This window comes from Cataglyphis hispanica, chromosome 5 (assembly GCF_021464435.1).
Source record: "Cataglyphis hispanica isolate Lineage 1 chromosome 5, ULB_Chis1_1.0, whole genome shotgun sequence".
Taxonomy (NCBI): domain Eukaryota; kingdom Metazoa; phylum Arthropoda; class Insecta; order Hymenoptera; family Formicidae; genus Cataglyphis; species Cataglyphis hispanica.
Genome location: NC_065958.1, coordinates 9,913,901 through 9,935,702, shown reverse-complemented (window position 1 = coordinate 9,935,702; position 21,802 = coordinate 9,913,901). Strand labels below are relative to the sequence as shown.

At 33.2% G+C, this 21,802-nt stretch overlaps 2 protein-coding genes across 4 annotated transcripts in view; one reads left to right on the top strand and one right to left on the bottom strand.

The window, feature by feature from the left end:
- Window positions 1–71: 71 nt before the first annotated feature.
- On the top strand, window positions 72–6,864 carry LOC126849434 (intraflagellar transport protein 56). The gene is made up of 8 exons (XM_050591248.1): window positions 72–234; window positions 4,121–4,267; window positions 4,377–4,903; window positions 5,276–5,525; window positions 5,590–5,799; window positions 5,884–6,190; window positions 6,285–6,525; window positions 6,614–6,864. Exons 2-8 carry the CDS (start codon window positions 4,265–4,267, stop codon window positions 6,723–6,725), a joined length of 1,650 nt encoding a protein of 549 aa, XP_050447205.1. The 5' UTR covers window positions 72–234; window positions 4,121–4,264; the 3' UTR covers window positions 6,726–6,864.
- A 136-nt stretch (window positions 6,865–7,000) lies between these two features.
- LOC126849430 (prominin-like protein) overlaps window positions 7,001–21,802 on the bottom strand; it is a 31,575-nt gene continuing 16,773 nt past the window's right edge. Inside the window, exons 2-15 of one of the 3 annotated variants that reach the window (XM_050591238.1) lie at window positions 19,599–19,866; window positions 18,843–19,195; window positions 18,466–18,587; window positions 18,354–18,377; window positions 16,813–17,108; window positions 16,576–16,725; window positions 16,276–16,491; window positions 15,462–16,017; window positions 15,166–15,324; window positions 14,806–14,927; window positions 13,859–13,909; window positions 12,468–12,626; window positions 10,772–10,885; window positions 7,001–10,603 (exon numbers count right to left, since the gene is read on the bottom strand). In XM_050591238.1, the coding sequence (XP_050447195.1) occupies window positions 10,591–10,603; window positions 10,772–10,885; window positions 12,468–12,626; window positions 13,859–13,909; window positions 14,806–14,927; window positions 15,166–15,324; window positions 15,462–16,017; window positions 16,276–16,491; window positions 16,576–16,725; window positions 16,813–17,108; window positions 18,354–18,377; window positions 18,466–18,587; window positions 18,843–19,195; window positions 19,599–19,866 (2,603 nt within the window). In that variant the 3' untranslated portion in view covers window positions 7,001–10,590. The remainder of the gene's footprint in view (window positions 10,604–10,771; window positions 10,886–12,467; window positions 12,627–13,858; window positions 13,910–14,805; window positions 14,928–15,165; window positions 15,325–15,461; window positions 16,018–16,275; window positions 16,492–16,575; window positions 16,726–16,812; window positions 17,109–18,353; window positions 18,378–18,465; window positions 18,588–18,842; window positions 19,196–19,598; window positions 19,867–21,802) is intronic. The other 2 variants (XM_050591240.1, XM_050591239.1) reach the window with 2 other exon arrangements.

The following is a 21,802-nucleotide window of genomic DNA, read 5'->3' as shown; positions in this document are numbered from 1 at the left end:
TTTGCATAGCATCATGGGTAGCGAGGGATTGATGACTTAACCTTCCTTAACCTAATCTAACCTTAGTTCCACTTGACGATCGCAACGCTTGTGGAATTATTTCATTCTTGTTGTTCTCCGAAAATTAAACAAAGACGAAGATGATGCTCGTTGCGATCGCCAAGTGGAACGTAGCTTTACTCACCAAATCCCTTCTTCAAGATTACTACTTTCAAAAGCATCGAAACTCTTTAGGTATTCGTGTATCATATGTCTATTGGTTTGACAATTTTTTAATAATTAGTTTGACAGCTGTTTGATTAATAATTAAAAATATGATTAAATATAAGAATAATTCAATCTACTATATACATAATTTTTTTCATTCGCTGTAAGACATTTCTGACATTGGCTGATTGGACATTAGTTTGAAATTCAAGCAATTCTCATGATAATAATTGATGATCTGATAATTGAAAATTATGGCAATTTCCTCAAATTCAAATTTGGCTTAAATAAGAATGTCTTTGCAAGATTTTCTTTAAAAAATAAAATAAGAAAACAGTAAATAAAATAAAATAAATATTTTATTGCTATATTAAAAAAATCCGCATCGTTGATTTATATTTTATATCAGGCACGTGTTAGACGTTTCTACGATTCTACATACGATTCACGATGTATCGTTCTGTTCTTTCCCGATAAAAATGTCATTTATACCGTTACACCATTTATAAATATAAAATACAACCATGTACGATATTAAGAATTCTTTTAACGGCACGTCGTGTTGCTGACAGTTTAACCAACGTAAATCCATTTGCATGTATAATTCAGTTTCTAACATTAATGCTGTATGATGCGAGTAACAAACATTACTCATTCTTCGCATCAGTATATTATCGGCGTCTTTAAATGTCTCCAATAAATCATTACTGGAAACTAATTCGGATTTCGTAGTGTCTGTGAGAAGATTCTTACACATGTTGCATTCCTTGATACGCGAATTACTTAGAATTTTTGTTGCAATAGCGTTGCAAATGTTACGGTAATTATATGTTTCATCCAAGAAGGAAGTGTCTGTCTCCAAGTCTAGCATGTGCGTATCTTTCGGCCCATTGTCATTGTATCTATTTTCTAGTCTATAGACAAATTCTTTTAATGTGAACAATAACGAACCGTCTACTTTATTCTCGCTACTATTTTCCATGGTACGAGGTAACGCCAAATTGTTAATGAGCAATGTTTTAAAAGAATTTTCAAATTCCGCGCACGTGGGATTGGCATTCCTTATATCAAAGGATCTAATTTGCTTCAAAAAATTTCGAAGAGAATCCTGGTTTAAAATTCGAGGTTTCAAATATTTAAATTCGTATGTTTTTTTCAGAATCATCCATAATTTGCAGAATCCTTTTACAGTAGAGATCCAATTTTTCAAAATAGTTGAACTTTTTAATTGGTTCTTGTCTGTTGTCTTGTCGACAAATCGCATTCTATGTAGTCTCTTTATTGCTCTCTCCCAGAATGGAAAATGTGGACTATTGTGCGAAACGGCGACTCTTAATGGTTTCTCCGGTTTCAACGTGTGCCCGTTTACAGAATCGAATAATCGATCAAAAAAGATTATTATCTCTGCAGTATCGCGTCCTTTTTTCTCGGGCATTTTTAATGGTCCATTGATTGTATTCACGTGTCCTGTGCACAAAAAATGGGAATATTACAATTATTAACGATTTATACATTGTGTGTGTGCTTAATGAATATAAATGTCTTTTTTTCTCAACACAGTCTTCATGTTAAAATTATATAAATATATACCTTCCAACTTAGTATGATGGTGTATGAATGCGCCCATTGTCATACTCAAAACCTGTGTAGCATTTTTAACTTTTTTTTTCTTTATTTTATTTTTTATTATATGCTCCGCCGTAATTTTCGGCATTAATCGATACACACTATGAGTCAAGTCCATACGATAAGCTTGTTCAATAATCTCCCATGAAGCACATTTTCGTTCTTCTCCTTTCACACAATCGAATTCAAGATTATTATTTAATAAATTGTTACGTATACTTTTAATGAGATGTGGCGGATCGTATAATGGGATTATATCTTGGTTATTTATTGTTATGTAACCATCTGAAAACATATAAAATATTATTATTAAATATAATTATATAATCTACAAATGATAATCATTTGACGAAAAATGCACTTACAATATAATTGTCCTCGTTTTGATTTTAGTCTCGCCGAATCTAATTTCAGTTTATTTATAGCCAAAATATTTCTTTTTTCATCATTACATATAAAAGCTACTAAATATAATCCACTGTCAATTATAACTTTAGTAATATTTTTGATCCATTCTATGAACTGATCAGTTTTTATGGTACCGTCGTAAAAGTAATACGCTAGTGGTAGTTTCCATCCGCTTTGTATGCCACGCACCATAAAAACTAACGCGTGATCGGCAAACCGAGCGTTTCTATTCTTTCCAAAGTCTTCAAAGCCAAGAATATGTTTCTTTGTTACATCATAATCCAAATGAAGTTGCAGTAACATTTCATCCCACATTAAAAAACACACTTTATCTCTCTCTTTCATTGATTTTACTTGTTTCTTTAGATATTGATTCATAAAGTGAATTGGACCTGGATGAATGTTAACCTTTTGAAGTATAGATTGTAACGTGCGCATGCTAGGCAAATTGAAAACTTGTGACAGATATTGATAACTTTTATTGGATTGTTTCATAATAGATAAAGCTGCAATCTTCTCATCTAATGTAAAATATTCATCCTATGAATAAAATTAGATTATATCAAAAATTAGATTAGTTTGTCAAAAGTTTTCATTATATGTTATGATATTTGATATAATTTTTCACTTACATACCTTGGGTGCATACTTTGTTGTTTTTATTTGCAGAAATGTTTGTTCAACAGGTGTTAATGAAGATAGGAGCTTTCCTATTGCAGGAGTCTTGCTATATTGCCTGGCTTGCCTTACACGTTCACGAAATGACAACTGTCTTTTTACAACAATTTCTTGTTTCTTTCTTAATATATATGATAATTTATATAACTTCCACATTTTTGGCGTAAATTTATGAAAGTGCTTTCCTAGCAATACAGTATGCAAGTCCAATATATCGTTTGTTGTATTTTTTGCTAAGGGAGATTTCAAAGAATCCTCATTTATTGGACTAATTTTGCTTTGCGATACTTTCATAGGAGATTCTTCCTCTTCTATTATCTCTATTATTTCAATTTCTTCCATATGATCAGTTGTGTTTGTATCCACTGTTTCAGGTTCCTTCATAGTTGCATTTTCTTCAGTATTATTATTACTATTATCTACTTTACTGTTGTTGTTGCCATTATCTGGCAGATATAACGATGGTATAACACCAGGTTTTAATCTTCGTAATCTGTATGTCGCTTCATAATCACTGTCTGTAAAATGTCTATAACACACAACACATTTTCTCAATTGTTCATCGGTTAAGTCCCGAATATTGTCCGAATAAATAGCCTTCTTCCATTTATTCATCATGATTACATCTTTGGGAAACATGTGAGAAGGTAGATTCACCCCTGTAGAACATCCTGAAACGCAGCAATGTCTACCCATAACCTAAAATAATAAAATATATTGTTAAAAAAATTTCTTTAACCGAATATGAACTTATGCTAATGTTTATACTTACTATAGTTGCGAATAATGAAACGCATATGATGACTAAACTTGGCAAAACTAGATAAAACGAATGTTAAACGAAAAAAACGTAGACAAAATTCGATATTTGCGGTTAGCGGAGACAGGAACCAAAGATAGGTTTCGAGTTTCCATTAGAGTAATATACAATGGCACTGTATTATCGGCAGTTTCGTCGTCACACTAATAAATTATAAATTATTCCGCTACAAAATAAGGTTTGTGTTTCGGCTAAAGAGGGTTTGAGTCTCTGCTAACAACAAGCGCTGCATAGCTTTGAAGAACCGGCATCATCTGGAAATAGAAGATGAAAATTATCAGTTTTGAATTACATATTCCACACTCCTTTGACAACATGATTAATAAGATTTTAAAATCATATTATTCGCATCTTTTATATTGTGATGTATTTTTGAAAAAGGTTGGAAATATTATCCCGCAACTATTTTTAATATATGCAAACATGCAAGGCGCTCGCTGTTTGTTATGTTTCGATTGTCGCTTGCCAACGCGCTGAAATAATCGATAAAGATAAGCGTATGTGAATGGCACTAAAAGACGCAAAATGGTAAATATTTTTATTTTTATATGATTCTTCTTTACATTAAGACAAAAAACAAATTTTATCATTAAACATAATTTATCATTGAGATATTATAAATGTACTTTTGCAATAGATTTTGTCAAGAGCCAAACCAGCCTCATCTGATGGTGTTCGTAAATCAGCATCACGTAAGGAAATACCAAAGTTGGAGGATTTCCTAGAGAAACGAGATTACATCGGAGCCTTGACATTACTGGAATTTGATAACAATAGTGATAATAGCTTGAACACAGATCTATGGATGGGATATTGCGCGTTTCATTTAGGTGATTACAAACGTGCAGCAACAATCTATGAGAACTTGAGAAAAAGGGATTATGTACCGCCCGATGTCTTGACAAATCTGGCATGCTGTTACTTTTATCTGGGCATGTACCCTGAGTCACAAAAGATATTGGAAGATGCAGCAAATAGTAAACTGAAAACCAGACTGCTGTTCCACTTGGCCCATAAGATGGGCAATGAATCAAAATTAATAGAATATCATCAAATGTTGCAGGATGTTATTGAGGATCAACTTAGTCTAGCATCTATTCATTATTTACAAGCTCATTATCAAGAAGCTATTGATGTATATAAGAGAATTTTATTGGATAACAGGTTGGTAACAATAATATTTTCTCTTCTCTTCCACTACTCCTTTTGCATTTTCTATCACTGAAAAAATGTTTTAAAATATCTGGTTATTACATTATTTGTTATATCTTTTCACAATCATATTTTTTCACTTTGCACATTTTTTCATATATATATAAGTTTAGAAAGAAACCCGCTAAAAGATGTGTCTCCAGAACTGATTCTGAATTGTATTTTCTTACCCAACTGCAGGAAAATTGCAGGTATCTTCCTCTCTCACTCCTTTCCTTATGAGGATTCCCACTAGACATAATAATCTAAATATTAATTTTTATCTAATAAAGTAAATATAGTTTCAAGTTATATAAATTTTAAATGAATATATTCTTTTTCTAGGGATTATCTAGCTTTAAATGTGTATGTAGCTTTATGCTATTATAAATTAGATTACTATGATGTAGCTCAGGAAGTGCTTCAGGTCTACTTGCAAAAGTATCCAGACAGTGCAATCGCAATTAATCTGAAAGCGTGTAATCATTTCCGTTTGTACGATGGAAATGCTGCACAAGCCGAGATGAAACAACTCATTGAAAAAATATCCAGTTCCTTTAGTTTTGGCCATGATCTTATACGCCATAACACAGTTGTATGTATGCACAACTCTTTTATATGTTTCGTTTTTCCAGTCCTTTCAATAATTTTTTTTATAGGTATTCAGAGGTGGTGAAAATGCTTTACAAATTTTACCTAACTTGGTCGATGTCATACCAGAAGCCAGGCTTAATTTAGTGATATATTATTTAAAACAAGACGATGTGAAAGCAGCCTACGATTTGATAAAAGATTTGGAACCTGCAGTTCCACAAGAATATATTTTGAAAGGCATAGTCAATGCTGTTATGGGTCAGGAAGCCAATTCTGTATGTATTATTAGGTCACCATTAGATTTTGTGTTTTAATTATATAACGTTAAAGCTCGTCACATTTATCGAAAATTTCTTTAGCGCGACAGCATAAAAACGGCACAACAATATTTTCAATTAGTGGGCTCCTCGGCATCGGAATGCGACACTATACCCGGTAGACAATGCATGGCCTCTTTCTTCTTCCTTTATCGACAATTTGAGCGAGTTCGATTATATCTGAATTCTATAAAGACGTACTTCTCCAATCAGGACAATTTCAATTTTAATTATGCCCAAGCACAAACTGGAGCAGGCTACTTTAAAGAAGCAGAGGAAGCTTTCCTGATGATACGTACTGAAAAATATAAAAACGATTATGTTTACATCAGTCTTCTGTCATATTGTTGTAAGCATATATATATATATTTGTATAATTTTTATTAAAATTTTCAAATTATATATGTAATAATAATATGACAATTACTTGCCTTTATATTCAGATGTAATGAATAAAAAGGCTGAATTAGCTTGGGAATTGTACTTGAAGATGGACACATCGACAGAATCCTTCAATCTTCTTCAACTAATTGCCAATGCATGTTACAAGGTAGGTGAATTTTGGTATGCTGCTAAAGCTTTTGATATGCTGGAGCGCATGGATCCGAGTCCTGAACATTGGGAAGGAAAGCGTGGCGCATGCTGTGGTACTTTTCAATACATCGTTGCGGAAAAATTACCAAAGTATGTGTGATCCGCATATATTACACATTCATAAAAAAATTGTAAGAAATAATCGATTAATTTATAAATTTTGTTCTTTGTTGTACAGAGAACTGTTGTCAGACGTGATACAGCTTCTTAAAAATACATCCAATTCCCAAGTGGATCAGATAATACGCGTTATGCGTAAGTGGGGAAAGGATAATAGAATAAACTGTTAACATAATCGAATATCATGATTATCGATTCCGTCCGAAAAAAATACAATAATCTTTTTATAAAACAATAGTATTATAAAATAGTATTATAAAAAATGTTTAACATATGTATAGAGAAACGATAATTGATATATTCGTTGTAATGACGAGTTATAATTTCTTATTTATATATAAAACAATAATGCAATATGTGACTTCTTGATATGTATACACCTTATATATGATTTAATAAAATTAGAAATCTGTGACCTGGATTAAAAATAACATCTCATTATCGATTTAATATAAAATAGATATATTTAAACTGGTGTAGTACACTCATGTTTTTAATATCAATATAATAATAGTAATAATAATTTTAACAAACACAATCGGTGAGTTATAAAAACATCATAGTCATGGCAATAATTTTCATATACTTGTCTCTATTCCACCCATCTTTCATACGCAAATCATTTTTGAAAAACTGCAAGTATCTTAATACCGTACAACTTGCTTGTTTATATATAGATTGCAGTTTATCAAAAATATTCTGGGTGAAATAACGGTAGATTTAATATGAAAAGAAGGAGGGATAGAGGGGCAAAAGAAGGAAGAAGAGGATACAGTTGGCTGTTTCATATTTAGTATCCTGGAAAATTGAGCAGATAGGAGTAAATATTCTAACATTTAACCATTAATGCAACAATATCATGATAGATTAAGAAATTCGACAATTTCTTGAATCGGATTGGAGAGGAAAAAACATTTAGAATAAGTTATTTAATTATGGATACATTAATCAATACGATTACAAATTGTTAAAGGATTTTAGATAAAACGATTGAGTACGAAGTATTAAAACAAAGTAAATTAAACTTTTCAAGTTGAATTATCTTGTATATTCATAATGATAAATATAGATAATGATAAATGTAGATAATGATAAATGATAAATATAGAATATGATAGAGAATGATAGAGGTTTGTTTTGAATATAAGAATTCAATGTCCTCTCTCTCTCTCTCTCCAGTCCGATTCTGCTGATTTCACAAACTCATCTCTTTCGGAAAAGTGAGGAAAAGAATAATCTCTTTTCGATCCATACCTGTCTACATCGCGTTTACTTAATGTGTTTGTGGAGAAAGAGTGCCCGATACAGGTCATCACTACGCCGTCGTTACGTTATAAAAATAGCATCGAGAAATTTCAATGTTTTCGCATTTTTTTTCTTTTCGGCGGAATTTCAGGTGCACTATACTACGGATTTTTATTTGTTGATTAATATCATGCAAGTGTGGCAGCACTCGTTCTCCGAAACGCGCTTCGTCGCTTTTCTATGCTTGGGGCATTGGATGTAAGAGCTTCACGAGAGAATTCACATATTATATTCGATTAGTACATACCATTAATTTAAACATCATTATTCCTTTCGAGTCACGTAATGCATACATACATTGTGTCGAATATTGATATAGATTAAGACGTAAGATTTAGCAGGATTATGTTACTAGTATAGATACGGTAATGATACGGCGGAGATTTTTGCAAAATTTTACCTTGTTATAAATTGCGACAATTATCTTTCTCTTTCATACACGCATGCATACATAAACACACATTTTCATTCATTTTTCACTTGCACGCTCTTTCTCATTAATACTCTAGCATTTTCGTGCTTTCCCCATTCACACCGCGTTTTACATACAATGCATGAAAAAAATAGCGACTAATTTTCTGCCAATTTTAATTCCAATACTTGGCGCTCAAGCACGGTGGGCATGTAATATGTATATACGAGGAATATCAAAGCGAAACTCATAATGTGCAAAGAAAATAAAATAATAAAAACAAAATTTGAAATAATTTTCATTAAACATTTTCAAAAACCATATGTTTTCTAACAGAGATAGTAGAATATGAGTTTTGCTTTCATACTTGTCACGTCAGCTCTGAGAATTTTGTACCGAGGATTGAAACCGGTATAATTTCGAGTTTAATTTTTGAACACTTTAAAAATGTACGCGAGAAAAGGCTTTATATCAAATATTTAATATTTGTTTATTCGTGAATAAGGATCATGCACACAGTATGAAAATATGAATTTAATAAAATTATATCGGTATCAATCTCTGTTCTGTGCGAAAGCAATAGCCGGAGCGCTTCGGTGTCGGTCCATTCCCACTCATTGATCCGCAACATCCTTCATAATGTCCCTTGTCTTCGAGTTACAACAATAATTTTACAAAATTTTCAATTTTTTTCTTTCTTTGTAACAATATCGAGATTGTAAGCTTACATTAAATGATGAATCTTTTATAAATAAGCGAATTCTTCAAAAGTGATATACATATTATTGACAAAAAGTAAATGATTTACCTTTTTTTTTCATAAAGAATATAACTGGGTTTCTAGTTTCTAGCGGAGTTCAGTTCCTAAGTTTCCTGAACTTGATGGATTTAAGTGATAATTAGCTAAGAATTGATATAGATATACTATCAGTTTCCTAAAAGCAAAAACTGTGATAATAATTAAATAATTAAAGTAATTCTTGATTGAATATAAAAACAAAGTTTATGACAATAATGTACTATGTAAATCCTTAGATTCGTCATATATAAATTATGCATAAACAAGAAACTACACGCACATTTGTATGCTCGATTAATTACTGTACCCGAATGGACGACGGATGTTGCAATAATACACACATCGAAGGATTCATATGACACGTGGGTACGAGATTAAACGAATAGGCGCGATCTACGCGGCGTAAGACTCGCTTCATCGCTTATATCGATAAGTTACACAATAAGATAGTAGTAAGAAAAGACTACTTAAAATTCCATGTACACAGAGTATTTATAATAGAGTGGCTATATATATTATATATACACGGCCACTCGAAAATTCTCTCTCCGCCATATATAAGTGGGGGCACACAGGCGGAATATAATCAATACTCAATTTCTAACGTATTTTTTTCCTCTCAGCTAAACGAATGAGATCCAAAGTGATAAACCTCATAACGCATACTTGATGCGTATCTTCGAATGTGTGTAAATCACACATGTGTCGTTTGGCATTTTCATATGGCGTTGCTCAGTGTTCAAAGAGGTGAATCGACAGGATCCAATATTAATATATGTATATATAACGGATGTCCGTTACGGAAAACGTTGCATTGGATTGGCAGCATATAATTTGTGCTATACAATTCGACCGATTAGATATGCGCAGCTTTTCACGCACAGTCTTTTTATATTATTAAAAGAAAAGATTCTCCTGTTTTTTCATCGGCCTATTCGCTTTTGATTTCTTCACGATTTCTTCGATTTTTTTGTTCTATCCGTGTGCTGTATGATTATTTTGACTGAGAGAAAATGCAAAGAAATACAAGTATTGGATATTATTTGAAAATAAATGTCAAATGAACTAAACTGAGTATCCAACGTTGTCTCTACGTCGAAAAGAAAAAAGAAAAACAGAGGGACTCGATATCCTCGAATCAAATCGCATTAATCTAGAACGATGTTCCTTCCGCGGTACTGAAACATACGAGTATTAATTCTTACGCAAATACTAAAAGAAGAATTCGCGTCGCATCACATATCATTTGCGCTTATTGCGCGTAGAAGGAAAAAAGAAAGACATCGCGAAAGGATCATTGGCCTATTTCAGTCTGTATCAAACTTGGTCTTTAATTTAACTTTTGGTGTTCGCACAAACCGTGGCACGCTCGGGAACAAACGGGAATAAAGTATTATACGTAGTCTCTTTTAAATCCTGACTTATCTCTCTTCTTGAGCGTTCGTTTGTAGCTGCGGGTGAGGCTGTGCGTCGCCACACTGTTCAGTGCAGTTTTCGTGCATGCCACGGTACTTGTTACCTAATTTCTATCCCTGAAACATAGGATGAGAATGTTTCTCCTTCTTTTGAAATTTATAATCAACTACCGCAAAGAGCAATAGTTTTTGAACTGTTTATCTAAGATTATTTAAAAGGAGCAGTTAAAAATTTGATGATGACCATTGCACAATCAAATATTATTGTTACTTGGAGATACTTACCCCGGTCCAGGATAGTAATAGGGCGGTGGTCGTTCATATTCGGTACTTAAGGGAGGCGGAGCTCCGGCAGCTGGTTGATATCTTGGTGGACCACCATTGGGAAAGTCCCAATTTCTGTAATAATAATATTCATGAGTTCGATAATTATTTTGAGCCGCATTTAACGTTCGATTTTGATTATAAATTAAGTCATAGCATTTGCAATTTCTAATGAGTTGTACTCATTCGTTTAACCTTTTCAGCTGTCCGACAGGATCGTCATAAAAAAAAATTTCACATACAACAAGTGGGTTTTGGCAGTGAAAAGGCTAAACGTCGCATCTATCGTGTCCTTGCCACAGTAAAATGCCATTTGCTAACATATGATATAGCAGCTGCCCAACAAGCGAAATGAAAGTAAGATTGTACGTAACTTGACTGTTTCGATTACAATTACAAAATATAATCACAATACATGTTGGAGAGAATAGACATGCTTCTCGCGAAGGAAAATACCTTTAAGCTAAAAATTAACGTTACAGGACATTACACGACACGAATAATTTATATCTGATATATAACTGCTTCTCTTATTAAATATGCTACTATATAATTCCATAGTCAACGAGATAAGCGTCTCTATAATGGAAATGGAACTGAACAATTACTTGGACCCTGTTTCACGTGTTTCTTACTTGTTATATATATATATATATATATATATATATATATATATATATATAAATATTTTTTTGCGAAAAGCCTAGTTTTCTTGCAAAGCTATTCGTAACCAATTAAAAAATGGAATAAAAAATAAATAGATCGAACGAATGCACAGAAGAAGGACGCAGAAACATTTGTAACAATAGTCTTTGCGACTTACGTGCAGAGGCGTATACGTGAGAGACGCGAGAGGTCGACCCCCCGCAGAGTTCCCACTCACCTGGAAATAACCGGGAGAAAAATCGTGACCATCGGGGTTGCAGCAAATGCCGTCGATATATGATATTACAATTCAACAATTAAATCTCAGACTGTCATTATCACGCATTAAATTACGAAATCAAAACAATCGACATTGTTTCGCTTTATTTATGGATAGAAGTACGAATATCACATGTTCATCGGGATTGTTGATATGAAATTTGTTCTTCTATGCCACCAAAACCGCGGAGCAACGTCGATCGTCCGAGCTCTTATAAACTATGGAAACGATGCAATATTATTTGATGAGTGGGAACCCTGTTCGTGCCGAATAAGAAAATGACGAAGAGATATTTCAATCTCGCCAGAGGTTTGATATATTCAAACAAGGTGAAAGCATTACGTATCACAAAAAGCTGTTTCATTGCTTATCGCTCTGATTAGAGACTTACTGCGACTCTAGTGATACGCTAAAGACTTTATTGTGAGGTTCTGTTTTGGAAGGGGCGGTATGTTCGTGGTTTCGCCACGATAGGGTGAAACTGTAAAGAAATCAGACGTGACCGATGAAACGATGAGAGAAAAAAAGAGAAAGAGAAAATTTTTCAGAGCGACGTTACGTTCACGTAACGTCACCACCATGTCACGTTAATCCCTGTCTCATTTTCAACCTCTTACAATCGATGTACATACAGTGTCAGTACGAGATTAACGAGAAGAAAATTCCTTTCCCAGAAAATTCCATGGTAGAATAATATGAGGTGATAATGGGCCCGAAAACACTCCAACTTACTTCGGTGCCAGGTCGGAATATCTCGAATCATGATGCGACGTACTCTGATGGGCGTCGGGGATCCTCTCGCGCTCATATCCCACCGCTGGACCATCGTAGCTTTCGACATATGCCGCAGGATGATGCCTGCTATGGGAGACGTGCTTCTTGTCGTGAACGCTGCAATCAAACGCGAAAATGTTATACTTAAGACGTTAAAATGAAGCGAGCACTCGTCATGCGAGTTAGAGATCAAGTGTGTTGTACACGTTAAGCCGCGGTGTATCAGTTAAAAACTTTTGGATCAGTGTTTCCCAATCTATCTTGCCTGCCGAAAATTCTTAAAATTTGATAAAATATCTTAATTACATAAAATGTCTTAATTACATTTCCTGACACTTTATACGGATTTCTAGGATAATCGGGAAACGTCATTTGGGAAACACTTTTTCTGGGTAGTGTGTTAATCCCAGAACCGCACATTTATATAATTTAATTCTTTGTTATAATTAATAAAAAGATTCGTCATCCAATTATGTAGATTCAATCAGTTCTATGATTAAACAACACTTTCCAGATGATTGTACCGGTGTTATATATTTAATCTAAAAGCCGTCACTATCCGCATATGTTTCTCCTAGTGAAGCTCCTACATAAGCCTAATTAATATGCCAAATAATAGAAATATAATTGAATAAGCAGCAAATAATTCCAGAGTGCGCATAAAGAGATTCATATATACCACGCAATATAATATTTTATAACATAAAAGTATGTACGCTAACTCGAGAATGTTCTCTTGATATACAAAAGAGTTACATGCGATAGTATAAAATATACAAAATATTCAAAAAAAATATTTACGTTAATTTACGTTAGAGTAATATAGTAAATAAAAATACTTTAAATTGTACAAATATATATATTTTTATTTCTTTAAAGTACTAAAAGAGAGAAAGAGAGATGGTGTAAAAAAATAATGTTATTAATATTCGGTATACAGAGACTCTCTATTTAGACTCAAATAAAAATCTAATTTAATATTGTAAATATAAAAATAAAAAAATATATATTTAAATATAAAGCGTCTTATCTATGTACAATTCTGGCTTATTTGCGCAAAAACAATTGTATTGAAGTTATTATCTGTTAAATACTACACACAGTATGGTTTCTCCTCTTCTTTATCTTGACAAAGAAGGAAGAAGCAAAGAAACATATTTCATTTAACAAAACATTATTCTTGATCGGCAAAAATTGAACCAAAATTTAATAAAAAAACGGGGAGACAGAGAAAATGATGTGACATAATTGCATTCAGACAATAATGTTTTATATGTACATGCGTGCATCTCTCAGAATATATACGTAGGACATGCGAGCACATTGTAGCTTTGTCGTGGTATACTTACTGGGCGAGGGGTATGTTATCCCTGTCTGCGTACGCGTCATACAAATATTCACTGTAACGGAGCGTGTTAGCGGTTAGATTCCAACAACCATTCCACACATTAGATGGCTACTTTAAGCTAAGCTACCGCGATGAACCGCCAGAATGATCGGTTCTAGTGTGAAATAGAAATTTTTTGTAATCTTTCATTTCATTATCTTGATAACGGAAAGAAAATGTGCAAATAAAGCGCGACTGTAATCGCGATGATTTTTGCAACAAATATAAAATATAAAATTTAATTTGTTTAATAATACAAAATTTCACCCTTATTAGTTGCATATATTAGAATATATTGTTAATTTGTATGCAGTAAAAAAATTTAAACTGAAAATTATTACACATCTCAGATAATTATCTCTTTTGAAATGTCTTTTCGAGGTCGAGAGAACACAATTTCGAGCCAGGAAATTCTTTCAGAATTTCCGGGATCGAAGAATTTCTTTGTAAATAAAAAAACAGGACATGCCGACTATCAAAGATGTTACAAAGCGCGAATAAGTACATGCCATGGTATATGGAAGCTCGAGAGTGTGGCTACGAGAGGGAAATAAAGGAATCAACAATTTCTACATGAGGGGTGCTTAAAAAGGTTCGTTAAGATTCGTAGAAAAAAAGACAGAAGAAAAGCCTTATCTCTCTTCGAGTTTAAAATGTAAGGTGTCATTATTTCTTATATTTATTTTTTTCTTGAGTTTGCGCAATTAATATATAAAATATTGCATTTGAATAGTTAATTAACGATTCAATAAATGATTCATGTTTGATGTATGATATCGATCGATAATATCTACTGAGGACACATTAGTATCTCAAATATCATCATGCATAAATTCAATGAGAAATCAAAAACAATTAAAAATATGTTTTTTAACCCGCTATATCTACAAGAGGAGAATAGAAACTTACGCTTCGACAAGAGGTCCTGGATATGGATCTGACTTTTGATACAAAGCACTCAGTTTCACACAGAGCACTATCGTCGGTATGAATAGGATCAAGCACCAACCGACGCTCGCCCAGAAGCCATTCTGCGTATATAAATGCAAATAGAAGCATGAATCTCAATTCTTAGCAAGAACTGTTTAATTTTGCAATATCGCGATGCGACAAATTTACTTGTCAGCTAAGAAAATTGTAAAATATTTGGAAAGTTTAATGAGAGCTACTGAAAAACATTTACGTGATAGACAATATTTGATTCTATTTCGATAAAAAAATTAACAATTGAAGATTTATAGATTTAAGAAGATGTAAAAGGATACTCACAAATGGATCTAGGATCTTATTGCATCCTGCCACGAGCGTTGCATTGTAAGCATTCGAAACGGGAGCGCATTTTCCAACCTTGAAAATCGCAGATTCAATGACGTGCTCGAGGAAATTATCCACTTGATGCAAGAATGCATTGCCAAATCTAGTCGCGAGCTATCAATAATATTAATATTACGTTTAGCCGTATATATATATATATATATATATATATATATATATATATATATATACATAAAATATTGCAAAAATATAATGTCTTTGTATTTAAATGAAAGAAGAATGAGACATACATATTGAACGTATTCCGGCCCATCTTTATTCAAAAACTGCTGCGCTTTAGTAACTTCATCCACTAAATCGTGAATAGCATCTGCCATTGAGCTATGATTGAATTTAATGTTCTCTTGAAGTGTCAGCGCGTTTGCGCTTAATTGTTCGCTGAGCTTAGCCATTGGCGTAACTAAATCTCTGTGATAGTGTTCCAAGTCGTGTGCATTCTTTTCGAGACTGAGCCTAATTTCCTCTTGGCTCTCCGGCAATTTAGCGGAAACCTCCCGCAATTGTTTGGCAAGATGTTCCAAGTTAATATTCGTGATGTTTTCGGCGAGCAATTCGGCGTATTGATAGAATTTGATATCACTGAGACCACTCTGCGCTAGATCGTTCAACTTGGATCTCGCGCTGTCCTTCAAAATCACCACACCGGGGGAAAGATTGATTTTGCGACGCAACTGCTGGATGGTGTCATTGATGTCGTAACGTCCAGCATAATTGCGCAGGCTTTCAACGTCAAATACATTTTTCAGATTTAATACATTATAAAGCGTCTCGTTTTCATGACATTTACTGTAAATAAAAAAAGATTGAGTGTTAAACAAGTTTGATATATTAATTCAATTATTAAAAAAATATTCTCTAAAATATCATATTTTCTATGGTATTTATTAAAAATGACACTATATGGTTCTGCTTCATTTGTCATTAAATTATTTGACATTAAATTATAAGGTTATATAAGATTATTTACCGCAAATGCAATTTTCTGCTTTAAAATATAGAATATATAATTTTAAGATATAAAAAATGTATCACACACGTACTTACGTAACAATATAACTCATATTAATATTCGCATTAGGATATTTCGGATAGAGTATTCTTTTGATTTGCACCAGATCATCGACCAACTTGAACATTCTGTTGTCTTTTGGATTCTTTAAAGGTTCGCAGATGCCACGTTGAGCCATAACGCCGGTTACCATATGAACGACGGTTATAACCATCAGAACACTAGTTAAAAGAAAGATGATCCACACAGCCCTGTAATACGAAATAAAGAAATTACAATTTTAAATATAAAACAAACCGATTTTATTTCAGATTTCAGCAAATTTTGTAACTTACATCATGAGAAATCGTGCACCTGATCCCTTATTACAACAATCGTCTCCGTATCCGTCTGGACGTTTTCCGCAAATACCACAGAGAAGACCACACGTCAAACACATTAAGACAGTCAGAAGAATACCGGATATACCAAGACCAAGATAGTATCTAAAATAAATACGTATATAAGAACAATCGTATCGATCGTTATCCATTATTCATTCTTTCTTTATAATATATACATTTATCACAAACCTATAGGGGGAATACTGATCTATATTGTTCCGAGCAACTTCTAAATGCCGAATATAAACTCTATCTATATCGACATTTATTCTATCGATGATGGCAGTCATATTATTGGCGATGCTCGCCAGAAAATTACAAGCTCGTCGAATGCTCGCGCTGACCACGGGAATCGTCTGATTAACGGCATGCTGAATATCCTTTTGAATCTTTAGAAACGAATCCCTGCCTTGGCTCACTTCCGACACTATATTACTCTCCATGAGCACAGTGATGTTATGCAATGCGAATGTAACATCTGGCAGCTGGAAAATATCATATGTATAACATAACGTGCTTTCTCAAATGATATAAAATAAAAATCAGTATGAAATAATCGTTAATAAAAATCATTACACAAAATAGACCGTAATCATCCTGTTGAATGATTCGTGCTAAATGCGATTTCAAAAACTAAAAGACACATGCTACTTATTCATTGACTATCATCAGATCTATCTAATTTTCTCAAGTATAAAAATGTAGAAATAAAGAGAATATATTTGTGTGCATATACTAGTATCTTAAAATTAGAAAAGTAATCTAAAAAGAATATTGTTAAATATAAAATGGATGTATTTTAATCAGAGAAAGATAAAAAAGGTAAAAGATAAAAAAAATGGTATATCAACATATTTTCAAATTTTTAAAGTTTTATGTTTAATTGCAAAAAAATAGCTTCTCTTTGTTTAAGTATATTTTTTTAATCATCTTAAAAACAATATTATTTAAGAATTTTCACTACTGTATTCGATAAGTGCAAATAACGAATATGTAGTAAGAAAGAAGTTTTATTAACAGATTCACATATAATACGTAGGATTTTGGCAAATATGTATTTCATTTCTATTTTGCGTGCACAAATTACTTTGCAAAATTAAATAATAATATAATAATGCAAATGAGAGTATATATCTACACAAAATATACAGTTAAGTAAAGAAGAAACTGCATGCTATTGCTTACAACTTACAGACGCTAGAAGCTATTTGTGGCAAGCATGGAATCAAACAAATTTATACAGTATTTCTCCCTTGTATACTAATAATCACACGGTGTGCAAAAAACCATAATATTTGATATTAATAAACATATTTCGCAATATAAATTGCAATAAGCAAGACTGCAAACAATTGTATTGGTCTACAATATATCGAAATATATATATCGAAAATTGAAAAGATCAATTCTTATTAGATTTAACCGCTCAATAATATTTAGTTACATTAGTAATTTTATTTTAAAAAGCCTTATTATATAAGCAAACGAAAGCCAAGGCAAGTCTTGTACAAATCTACCGTTTCGATACATTAAAAGATCACTATTTTCAATGCACTTGGATCTCGATATAATACGTATTCAAAGACAGTAGGTACAATATTTTTCAAGATTGTTCAACATTTCTTTTTTTATTTGAAATTATTTTTGATATATATGTATATCGAGAAGTTCTCCGAGAGCATTTTTAGATTTTACATTGCTAAAGAATTTCTTTCACTGTAAAATCATACCTTTGGAAAATAACGGTCCATGTACTGCATGTAAACAAGGAAAAAAATTTGCTCATCAGATAATTAGCTGAGATAGCTAATAAGAGAAGAAACAACTCATGCGTCTATTTACCTTATCAAAGTCCACTTGTACCGACATTTGATTCACTTTGTAATCGTGAAGAACTCGTTGGCACTTGTCAGTCGTGCACGCAGACAGTGTGTGAAGGAGATTTTTCTTGACACCGCGAACAACTGAAAGATTATGAAATTTCGTTTCTAAAGCTCTTGTTTCATAAGACAATTTGTTGTAAAAATAAATTATTATAAAACGAGATATGACTATATTTTAAATTTGCTTGAAATGTGTATAAAAAGTAGCTTAATTTTTCATCATTTTTAAATCACTTTAATGTAAATTGTAAGAAAAAGAAATACCAAATGTATCGAATGACTTTCTAATTTGGCTTAATAAATGTGAAGATGTGTGAATATGATCGGGTTACGTACCAATGTCTAATTGACTGGCGTTTATTCGCAATTCCTGCGTTATTTTATTCATCAGTCTCAAATCCTCTCTGATCGACTCCAAGCCGGCGACTATTTCATTCAAGTTAGTGAGAGAAACGGCATGCGAATATTCCGCTAGCTGCTCGGTAACGATTTTGCCGCTGGCCTGCAGAATATTGTTGAGCGTAACTTCCAACTCCTCAGGATTGGTCTTGAGCAAATTGTCGATCTCTTGCTTTGTGGTAGTCAAGTAGAGCTTGACGTCCTTCAGACTAGTCTTAGCGTTAGTTGGAAGCTCTTTGGTTCCCTCCTGCATGTACTCGTTTGTCACAAAGGCGCAGACCACCCCGAATCTGCGTTTATTAATCGAACATTTTCTTTCTTTGGATAAAAACGGTGAAAAGTTATGGAAATATAATTGCATGTCGAATTCTATACAAGGCTTAAATGAATTTCGACTATTGTATATTAATATACATGTTTCATAAAAGAGGATTAAATTGTATTTGAGTCAATTAAATATTCTTTAAGAAGAGAAAGACACAAGTTATTGATGCATTATTGATAATAATGCATCGATATATTCATTAATATTTCGAATGAAAGGAAACAAGCATATTTTAAGAATTTCAAAATTCCTGGAGCCTTTACTACTATGCAAAACTCGAAACTGAAGGAATATTAAGGCAAATATTTGTCAAATGATATCTTAAAGGTTTTCCAAAACTTCTAAAAAAAAAAAAAAAATTATCTTACAGTATAATAGTGGCGACTCCGATTAACACAATGCTGAGCATAATCTTCTTGCAGTGATCGTGCTTTTTGTCGAAGGGTTGACTTCGAGCACCGCAATGTCCCGCGCATCTGCAGCAGCAGAAGAAGAGACCCACGCAGGGGAGAATAGCTGCCAGGAGGAGTCCAATCAAAGCAAGGCCCGCGAGTCCTCCATAATGCGTTACTATAATCTTCCATTCCTTCAGTGGGTCCGCAAAAGTTGGAGTACCGTCAACCAAAGTGATCATACCTGCGGAGCAAATATTTTATCTAATTATTATAAGTCGTTTTCGTTGGATACCGTCAATATTGCTGTCGTAAGACACTGACAATTAATTAAGAGAAATTGACTATCGTCGACCGGGTTACGGGTACAAGCGCTAAATTATCTTTCACTGTCTACATTTTAGACTTGATGTAAAAAAAAAGTAGAAGTAGACCACTGCTGCAATCGAGCTGAAGAATGCGAGCGCGCCAATTTCTTGGCGGTAGTAAAATCTTCGCAGTAAAACCTGCAATATGAGAATTAATTTTATATAAAACTCATTCAGCGATTTGTATAACTCTTATGTGTATGACATATAAATTCATATTTAAAAAAAAGAAATGGTGAAGTCTTGAGAAAGCATACTAAAAACATTGTCGAGCAGAATTTCGTGAAACGAGTGAGACATTCTTGGTATAAAAAAGAGAGCAAGCCAACCCCTCCACTGAATGATAATCATATAATGTATGGAAACGGAGCTACGTATTTCTCCATCGAAACAGCTGATGGTGTGTTGCCTCTTTCTCGGTGGGGAGAACCGGTGGGCCGTACGAATAGAATGAGGACGCGTCGAATGTAGGTCATAGGTCAGGGTGCCGGAAGGGTTGCGAGGTCGCAACGGAAAACAACGAGGACGGACAGCGAAAATTTATTTGCCGGCTAATGTAACCCAAGGAAATGGGTCAGAGCTCTGGTGCTTGGTGGCTGTGTTTTAGGTTGTCGGCCGTTGCCGTAGCGAGCTGAATCGATCTACATCCGGATGGATTCTATGCGCTTTTCTACGCTCGCGTACGCAAGCGCGATGTAATCATCACGATTGCGGGTTTACAACAGGATCGTGTCGAAGAAATATCTCCCCGCAGTTCTCTCTTCTCCCTCTTCCCTCCCCCAGGAAATTTTCATAAGCGACCCGCTGAAAAGAATAATATGCCAAGTTAATGCTTGCGACATCATGCTCGTCGCACGATTTTAAGAGATAGCATGTTTGATTTTATGTAACGAGATCGTGATTTTGAACCGTTCGCTCTAGAAATCGCACTTGCCGCGAATCATCGAGTGCATGTATTCGGTGATGCGTGAAAGCCTTCCTTTCTCTTTATTTTTATTATGCTCTTTCTCGAAAAGATGTTAATGCTCTGATGCGACCGCAATACCGTAAATTTCTACGCGATAATGTTTAATGATGGCATTAATTTATAATCTCTGTAAAAAGTTGATATTTCATATTTTTAGGATTTCGATATAATTGATGGAATTCTGGCCCCGAAGAGCGCTAAAGTTTCTAATACAATTTAAAATGTTTTGATTATTAAATGTATGAAAAATAAAAGTCCAAAAATATATATAAAATATCTATACTTAATTTCCTACAATAATTTATTTATCTCTATTAAAGATAAATTTATATATTGAAGATATTAATTTTAATCTATAAAATATTTCAGAAATAAAAATTTGAAATTAATTGCATAAAATATTTAAAATTTCATTATCTAAAGAAATTACTCTAAAAGAATTTAACTTTGAAAGAGAACGCAATTGATTTTATTGATTTAGTAAAATGATTAAATTTTGTCGAATATTCTAATTGGAAGTATCACACGTTCCTTCAAAAGCGCACCTCGTTTGCAATTTTGTTGAATCAGAGCAAAAATACTATCAATCAAGTTCCATGAATCATGAAGAGCGTTTTTGAGGACATCTCTAGCGGGAATAGGTAACGGAAATAGCAAACACAAAAGAATAAGTCACGATTGGACTCGTTAGGGAGCATGTATGCAATGTTGAATGATCGATAACAGCAGAAAATTTAACGAGAGTTACTATTAGATTGATTTATCGGAGATTGCTATCATATCTTATTAAGCTTTCAATATATTAATCTTTTTAATAATTTTATCTTTGAAGATTCGCATGATTT